Genomic DNA, 9406 nt, shown 5'->3' with positions numbered 1-9406 from the left:
ACGCTGCGTTTTGCGACGCATGCGTCGTTTTTTGCCGAAATTTGGACGCAAGAAAAATGAAACTTGTTGCGTTTTCTTGGTCCGACGCTTGCAGCAAAAAAGATGCATGCGTCGCACAACGCAACAAACAAAAACGCATGCATCCCCCATGTTAAATATAGGAGCGCATGACGCATGCGTCGCCTGACGCAAACTAGCATAACGATAGTGAACGTAGCCTAAGCCTGCATACACTAGGCTTGGTTCCCATTGCGTTAATGGGAAATTAACGCCGTGCAACGCGTCCGTTAGCGCGCCCATTCACGGCAATGGGAACGCGCAGCACTAGCGCGTGCCATGTTCGGCACGCGCTAGCGACGCGCCGGTGTTTCCTGGCGCGCCGCGGACGCTGCTTGCAGCGTCCGAGGCGCGCCCGCGGTCCGTTCCCCGCTCTCGCAGATCGGGGATCTGCGAGAGCGGGGACGTTACCGCGACCCCGGGACGCGGCCCCATTAAAAACATTGCGTTAGCGCAACCCGCTAGCGCTAAACGGATTGCACACAATGTGACCCTACTGAGTCGTCACTGAGCCCACATACAATAAGCTCATCCTCACTGCACGCACAGTTAGCTCGTCCTCACAGCCTGAATAAACTGAGCTCGTCCTCACTGAGCCTGCAAACACTGAGCCCGCACAAGCTGAGCGCATTCCCACTGAGCCTGCACGAGCTGAGCTCATCCTTACTGAGCCTGCATACACTGAGCTCATCCTCACTGCGCACGCACACACTGAGCCGCCTACACTGACTGCGCTCGTCCTCACTGCGCCCGTCCTATGGCACGCACACTACAACGGCACACCACGTGACCACTCCCGCCTCAAGACGCGCAGTCACGGCTTTCTCCCATAGAGGGCGCCGATTGAGATCACGTGACTCATTACAAGGCTCCTCCCTAGAAGGTCGGAAATGGGCTCGCTCTATCTGGTCTTGACTTCCGGGAAGCGGAACTAGTACTCTCGGCGAGGCGGTTATCTGTAGTGACGCGTCCCGTCATGTCTGGTTACGGGGTGTCCAGCTTTTTCTCAGGGCCGGAGCTGCTGGAGGACCCGGCTCACGCCTCGGCCTTACTGGCCCAGCTAAAGTCATTTTACGACTCGAGTCTCCTGTGTGACGTCACCATCCGCGTCCTGGGCGGGAGCCCTGAGGAGCCGGGCGGCGCGCAGGACCCGGACAACAGCCGCAGCTTCCAGTGTAACCGCAACGTGCTGTCCGCCGCCTGCCCGTACTTCCGGAGCATGTTCACCGGCGGCCTGTACGAGAGTAAGCAGCAGCAGGTGACGCTGCACGACATGAGCCCGGAGTCCATGGCGCTCATCATCGAGTACTGCTACACGGGGAAGGTGACGGTGACCGAGGCCAATGTGCAGCGCCTATATGCGGCCGCCGACATGCTGCAGCTGGAGTACGTGCGCCAGGCCTGCGCCGGGTACCTGGCCCGGAGGCTGGACCTGCACAACTGCGCCGCCATCCTGCGCTTCGCCGACACGTTCGATCACTGCGAGCTGCGCAGCCGCGCTCTGGCCTTCATGGCGCGCCACTTCGAGCAGTTCGTGGCCAGTGAGGAGTTCAGTGAGATGAGCCTGGCCCAGCTGAGGCTGGTGCTGAGCATGGACAACCTGGACGTGGGCAGCGAGCGGATGGTGTGCGGGGCCGCGCTGCGCTGGCTGGAGGCCAACCACAAGGACAGGGCGGACATGTGCCAGGAGGTGCTGAGCTGTGTGCGCTGGCAGCACTTCACCGACAAGGACCAGGCCTATGTGGAGAGCCTCCGTGCCAGGCCGTGGGTGCGCAGGCATTGCTTACCGTACCTGGACGCTGCGCTGCAGGATAAGGACGGGAAAACTAGTGTCGCCATACAGGAGACGAGCCCCATGCGCAGGATTGGCATGCTCGCCAAGGAAATGGTCATCTTCTTTGGTCACCGCAAAGAGCCTTTCTTGTGCTATGACCCTTACTCTGGGGACATCTACACCATGCCTTCCCCTCTCAGTAACCTCGCCCATGGCAAGGCGGTGACCTCCTCGGCCGTATGCGTCTCTCCGGAGAATGACTTGTATTTGGCTACCCAACCTCTGAAACAGCTATGGGTGTATAGTCCGGTGCAAAACAGCTGGCAGCTCCTAGCTGAAAGGTTGTTGTGTCGCGAGGGCATGGACGTAGCTTACCTGAATGGTTATGTGTACATTGTAGGCGGCCATGACCCTTCTTCTGGTGCCAAGATCAAAGACGTGGAGTGTTATAGTGTGCAGAGGAATCAGTGGACGCTGGTGGCCCCATTGCCCCACTCCTTGTACTCCTTTGAGTTGGTCACAGTAAATGACCGGCTCTATGCCATCAGTAATAAAAGGATGCTGTGTTATGACCCGGCCTGCAACCAGTGGCTCAACTGTGCCTCTATGAAGCGCTGTGACTTCCATGAAGCCTGTGTATACAACGATGAAATCTACTGTATATGCGACATTCCTATAGTGAAAGTCTACAATCCTGCCAGGGGAGAATGGCGGCGAATCAGTCCGATACCCTCTGAGGTCAATACGAACAACTACCAGATTGTGCTATATGGCTCCAAACTCCTCCTCATCTCCTGCACCATTGTACAGTGGAAGAAGAACCGTGTGACTGTTCACGAGTACGATGTGACTAATGACCGCTGGCTTAATATTGGCACCATGTTGGGCCTGCTGCATTATGACTGTGGATTCATGTGCCTGTCTGCCCGAGTGTACCCATCTTGCTTGGAGTCGGGGCAGAGCTATATCACAGAGGAGGATGATGTACGGAGCGAGTCCAGTACTGACTGGATGGATGGCTTCAGTGAGCTGGACTCTGAGTCGGACAGTCTAAGCTCATTTTCAGAGGATGAATGGCCAAGGGTATCTGCGGCAATACCACGGATATATCTAGAAGGCTCTTTCTAACCTACAGAAACGTTATTTGTATTTCCCTTTGAGCCAAACCATCTGCCTCTAAAATTGAAACGCTGCATTACTTGAAACCTAGTCTCCTGGAGCATCGCCTCTTCAGCCACTTGTCATAAATCTAGCCCCAAGCTGTTTCCTTCTGTACATAGGCTCACTTTGTTGTGCAGAGAACTACCTTAGTGTTTCTTTAGGTTAGGAATTTGTGTTTTTGTAATAGCGGCCATTGTATTGGTCAGGCAAAGAAAGCATTTTTTTTGTTTTTGGGGCACAAGAAGACAATGTTTGTATTTTCAGATTTTATTTTTTTTATGTTGCTTATAAAGATGAACAACTTTCAGTTTGTTTTTTAGGTATACCGTTTTGTTCCTTACTCTGCAAATGGGACTGGGAATTTTACACGAGTCAAAGGGTTTAATTTAAAATTAAAACACTGGAACAGTTTGGGTTACATTCTGTCAAAAGTTGTGATCAGATTTGAAAGATTTTGGATGTATGGGCATGATGTTTTACCACTTTCTGTAAACAGCAGGTTCCATAGATTTATTGCAACAGTTGCATGTACACTGTTTACTTCTATGGACGGCAAAAGTGGCATTACTGAGCCTGTGTTCCAGATGCTTCTCCAGCCATGTCTGATTTAGTATACCTATTTTCCTCGTGAAATAACAATTCAGAATAATCTTTACGAAGAGAGGTCTCAAAAATGTGACCGCTGGGTGTATCTGCAAAGGGACATGCCCATTTGACAAAGATAATGACCGTTTTTAAGAGAAACAATAGGGAAATTAGTAATTTTGCAAGAATGGCAGTAGACCCTGCTCTCAAGGTGGATGTAGGTCCTACTTTTGGGTCTGAACCGGTTACACACTTATTGCAGATCCATCCTGTGGAAAATGTCTGAATTTGACCTACCACTCTGCTTATAGAGGAGTTTGTGTGTGCCAAATTGTGCTACCCTGATTTAAGTGTCTATCACATTTAAAACGCCTTTGTTAGAGACACAGCGCCTGATAAGTCTTGTAGGAAAGTGGAACGCTGGATGGAGGCAGGAGATTAGAATTATCCTCATTTGTTAGGCTGACAGTATTTGGGGTTGGAAAGTTATCATTGGGTTGTACGTCCTCCCAGATTTGACTGTTAAATATACTTTAGATTTTATTTCTCCCTGATGCTCAATTAAAGGAAATTTACTGCCAAAATGTATTTATTTTAGGAATCATCTTTGATGGATTCTCAAGTTTTATACAACATTGGAAGTTTGTACAACTGACAAAAAAAAGCAATTTAATCAATAGAAATGATATAGTGGTGTTTTATTATTATTTTTTTTCTCTTAAATTTCACTTCGTAATCCCTTTGATCAAACGAAATGTGTTGTCAGAAAGTGAGAAGTCCTATTTTGCTGTTGCTTCCTAGTCTTTACTACTCGGAGGTCCAGTGCTGTTTAAAGGGCCACTGTCACCTCCCTCCTGCCGTTATAAACTAAAAGCCACTTTGTGCAGCAGTAATGCTGCATTCTAACAAGGTGGCTCTTTTAGTTTTAGGTTCAAGTATACCCCAAATAAAGTGTTTTTATACTTAGCCACAATTCCTGTCTCTAGCCAGGGAGCGGGTCCTCACTCCCCAGCTCTAACCGCTCCTCTGCCGTCACTCCAATCTTTCGGCGGCGCCCCCTCAGCGCTGTGTACGTTTCAAAACCGGCGCCTGCGCAGTGTACTGCTGTGCTGCGCAGACGCAGTAAGCTCTGGCCATCTGACGTCCCAGGCAGGCTTGCAGACTGCGCCTGCACGGGCATTGTGGCCAGCCACCTTTGGAATCCCTGCCCCGCACTGTGCATAATGCATAACACAGTGCGGGGCGGGGATTCCAAAGGTGGCTGGCCGCAATGCCCGCGCAGTCTGCAAGCCTGGCTGGGACGTTACGGCCAGAGCTTATTGCGTCTGCGCAGCACAGCAGTACACTGCGCAGGCGCCGCTTTTGAAACGTACACAGCGCTGAGGGGGTAGCGCAGGAAGATTGGAGTGACGGCAGAGGAGCGGTTAGAGCTGGGGAGTGAGGGCCCGCCTCCCTGGCTAGAGACAGGAATTGTGGCTAAGTATAAAAACGCTTTATTTGGGGTATACTTGAACCTAAAACTAAAAGAGCCACCTTGTTAGAATGCAGCATTACTGCTGCACAAGGTGGCTCTTTTAGTTTATAACGGCTGGAGGGGGGTGACAGTGACCCTTTAAAGGCTTTTCCCAACTCAGTAATAAGGGAACAGGACTGTCAGGTATAAGCCCTGCTCCCTGTGTTAAGGGATAGCTCTACAGCAGGCGAGTAGCAGAAAGTGAAAGTTCAGGATGGGAGATTGGTGTAACCCAAATAAAAACACATTTTCATCTAATGTTTAAAGGCTTTATTTAAAAAGGGTTTTCCCCCACACCCAACATCAATGTATGTCCCCTGACCAGAGGTGTCTTTAGGTTTTCTGGCACCTTGGAGCAAGCATTGTTATGCCAAAAAACATATGCGATTTGCACACTTGGTCACGTGCCGACGAGCTCCTCTCCCTAATTCAGTGGTCAGTGAAAAAAAATAAGAGAAGCTCGTTGTCACGTAACAGCGTAAGTATGAACATCACATATGAGTGAAGCGGCCATGTGATGACTGCTGAAACCAGCAAGCAGAGCTGAATCTGAACAGTGAGGACATTACACACTGTTAGGATTTGCTGCAAGGCTTTATTTTATAATTAAAGTGTGCGTCCTGGTTTGAGATGAAAATGCAGTCACAATAGGTGACTGCAGCCTCTGAATTCTCAGTGCATGCACTGCACACTTTTAGGATTCTTTCATGCACATGTATGTGATTTGTATACTTCTGGCCACATTTCGACTAGATTTGCCCAGCCTCGCTCAATTCATTTTCATTGAGTGAGGCCACGCATGTCTAGTCAGCACGTGACCACATGTATTCAAATCGCTGGCAGGAGAGAATCCTGACAGCCTGCATGTGCACTATGAGAATTCAGAAGTCTGCGGTCACAGAATGATGGCAGACTCATCACAAACTTGGAGAACTCCTTTAATGCTCCTAACAAATAAAAATATAAGAATTTAGTATCACAACATTTTTTATATCCAGGTAGCTTATAGACGACATTTAAACCTACAAGAGAAAAAAAGTTAGCAAAAACTGATGTAACTAAGTAAAAAAGCAAAAGTGCATTTAAATAAGAGTTTTAATTAAGGCTACGTTCACATTAGCATTTTGCGGTGCTGTGTCAGGCGCAGCTGCGGCGACCCATGCGCCCCTATATTTAACATGGGCGCATGGACATGCATTGTCTTACGTTTTGTGACGCATGCGTCTTTTTGGCGCAGCAGAAAACGCTGCATCATGCAATTTTTTTCTGCGCCAAAAATCATGAAAAAATGAACGCATGCGTCACAAAAAGCTGCGTTTTGCATGCGTTGTGCGTTGCGTCACCGACGCAGCACCGCACAACGCAAATGTGAACGTAGCCTAATACTGTTTTTTGATCAAAAAATGGCACAAAAGCCATCCCACCGCGTCATGGTAACTCTGATCGGGACAGTCCTACACTGTCTTATATTAAAACCTTACCATGTGTCAATGTTGACCTCAGTGTGAATAAGGGCAGACAAAAGGACTGGGCCCAACCAGTGAAACACCAGACTGGGGAAGACTTATAAACAATCTCTAGCTCAGAAACAGGGAGGCCACACCCCGGCTTGCACAGAATGCAACAATACAGAGGAAACAAAAATTGAGCTTAACTTGTGTTGGTACACATGCAGAGGTTAAACGCATGTTCACATTGGCCACAAAACATTAAAACCTACAAGAGAAAAAAGTAAGCAAAAACCCTGATGTAACTAAGTAAAAAAAGCAAAAGTGCATTTAAATAAGAGTTTTTAGTAATAATGTTTTTTGATTAAAAAAAAAAGCACAAAAGCCATCCCACCGCGTCAAGGTAACTCAAGTTAAGCTCAATTTTTTATTATTTTTTCTCTGTATTGTTGCATTCTGTGCAAGCCAGGGTGTGGCCTCCTTGTTTCTGAGCTAGAGATTAGAGAAAAAATGCCAACCAGCACTCCTAATGTGAACACGTGCAAGCTGCATCATATAGATAAAAAAAGAGAACACAGCAGCACATGTACATGAATCTAGGCCATGTGAAAACAGACAAATATTCAATATGAATTATACTTCTCCCAAAAAAATTTTTGATAAAACTTACAGTAATAGATGAAATGAAGATTCTTAGCGCATAAATTGGCCAATTCATGTGTGCCCATCAACCACGGCAAGGTGATCTCCCTCTGATGGGTCCTACTCTACGATACATGACACTTTTGGGCCATCAGCCTACAACTATGGACAAAACATGTCACTCTGGGCTAAACCTACAATTTATGGGCAGGTAGAGTTGATAACCGCCACCTGCAAGGTCAATGGGAGGAGTGCAAGATCAGTCTAGGACATGTAAAAACACAGACAAATATCTCTTTATGAGCTAGAGATTATATATAAGGCTTACCCAGCCTGGTGTTTCACTGGTTGGGCCCAGTGCTTTTGTCTGCCCTTATTCACACTGAGGTCAACATTGACACATGGTAAGGTTTTAACCCCTTCCCGACCTGTGACACAGCGTATGCGTCATGAAAATCGGTGCCAATGCAACCTGTGACGCATATGCTGTGTCACAGAATGATCACGTCCCTGCAGGTCGGGTGAAAGAGTTAACTAATTTCACCCGACCTACAGGGGGAGTGGTACTTAAGCCCAGGGGGAGGTGGCTTCGCAACGCCCCCACCCCCCCATGGCTACGATCGGTCTGATTGGCTGTTGAAAGTGAAACGGCCAATCAGAGCAAATTGTAATATGTCACCTATGAAACGTGAAATATTACAACCCAGCCATGGCTGATGCTGCAATATCATCGGCCATGGCTGGAAACCCTTATCTGCCCCACCACCGATCTCCCCATTCCCCTGTCCTGTAATGTACTCCCCTCTTGTCCGCTCCCCCGTGCTCCGATCCCACTCCCCCATACTTACCGAGCTCCAGTGTCCATCCATCTTCTCCATGGGCGCCGCCATCCTCCAAAATGACGGGCGCATGCTCAGTGCGCCCGCCGAATCGGCCGGCAGATTCATTCCAGGTGCATTTTGATCACTGTGATTTTATCACAGTGATCAAAATAAAAGAAAATAGTAAATGAACCCCCTTCCTTTATCACCCCCATAGGTAGGGACAATAATAAAATAAAGAAAATATATTTACTTTCATTTTTCCACTAGGGTTAGGCTGGGTTCCCATTGCGTTATGGGACCGCGTTTAACGGACAGCGTTGCACGGCGAAATTAACGCCGTGCAACGCGTTCGTTAACGCGCCCATTGAAGGCAATGGGAACGCGCTTCACTAGCGCGTGCCATGTTCGGCATGCGCTAGCGACGTGCCGGTGATTCCTGGCGCGCCGCGGACGCTGCTTGCAGCGTCCGAGGCGCGCCCGCGGTCCGTTCCCCGCTCTCGCAGATCGGGGATCTGCGAGAGCGGGGACGTTACCGCGACCCCGACCGCAGCCCCATAGAAAACATTGCGTTAGCGCAATCCGCTAGCGCTAAACGGATTGCACTAACGCAATGTGACCCTAGCCTTAGGCCGGCCTCACACTCGGCGTATAAAAATACGGTCCGTAATTTACGGCCGTAATACGCAGAAAAGTCCCCAAAATCGTCCGTATCTCCTCCGTAGGCAGGGTGTGTCAGCGTATTTTGCGCATGGCATCCTCCGTATGTAATCCGTATGGCATCCGTACTGCGAGATTTTCTCGCAGGCTTGCAAAACCGACATACGGACATACAATGGATCCATGTTCTCAAAAAATCATAAAAACATATATACTATATATATATATATATGTCATTGAGACATATATATTTATATTTACTTCAGCGCGATATAGCAGAAAGTCGGTAATTCAATTGCCGGCTTTTGCTATCTCCTTCCTAAACCTGACATGATATGAGACATGGTTTACATACAGTAAACCATCTCATATCCCCATTTTTTTTTGCATATTCCACACTACTAATGTTAGTAGTATGTGCAAAATTTGGGCGCTCTAGCTATTAAGGGTTAAATGGCAGAAAAAATTGGCGTGGGCTCCCGCGCAATTATCTCCGCCAGAGTAGTAAAGCCAGTGACTCAGGGCAGATATTAATAGCCTGGAGAGGGTCCACGGTAGTGATGGGTAGTTCGTGAGTGAGTAGTTCAAAATGAACTAATCTTCAGAGTGAACTCGTTCATCTAGTTCACCATCCTGACAGAGATTAGTTCATTATGAACTAAACAGCAAGTGGGAGGAGACAGAGAGTGATCCCTCACACAGCTCCTCACACTGAAGATTCCTGCTCTCACACTTGCTCTTTATA

The 9406-nt window shown here is 48.4% G+C and overlaps 1 protein-coding gene across 1 annotated transcript; it reads left to right on the top strand.

The window, feature by feature from the left end:
* Positions 1–989: 989 nt before the first annotated feature.
* On the top strand, positions 990–4161 carry KBTBD7 (kelch repeat and BTB domain containing 7). Its single transcript, XM_069758210.1, has one exon. The coding sequence runs from the start codon at positions 1034–1036 to the stop codon at positions 2957–2959; it is 1926 nt and encodes a 641-aa protein (XP_069614311.1). The 5' UTR covers positions 990–1033; the 3' UTR covers positions 2960–4161.
* Positions 4162–9406: the final 5245 nt, after the last annotated feature.

The sequence above is a fragment of the Ranitomeya imitator genome, chromosome 3 (genome assembly GCF_032444005.1).
Source record: "Ranitomeya imitator isolate aRanImi1 chromosome 3, aRanImi1.pri, whole genome shotgun sequence".
NCBI classification, from domain to species: domain Eukaryota; kingdom Metazoa; phylum Chordata; class Amphibia; order Anura; family Dendrobatidae; genus Ranitomeya; species Ranitomeya imitator.
Note: the sequence above shows the minus strand (reverse complement) of the source record. Positions and strands in the feature narration are given on the sequence as shown.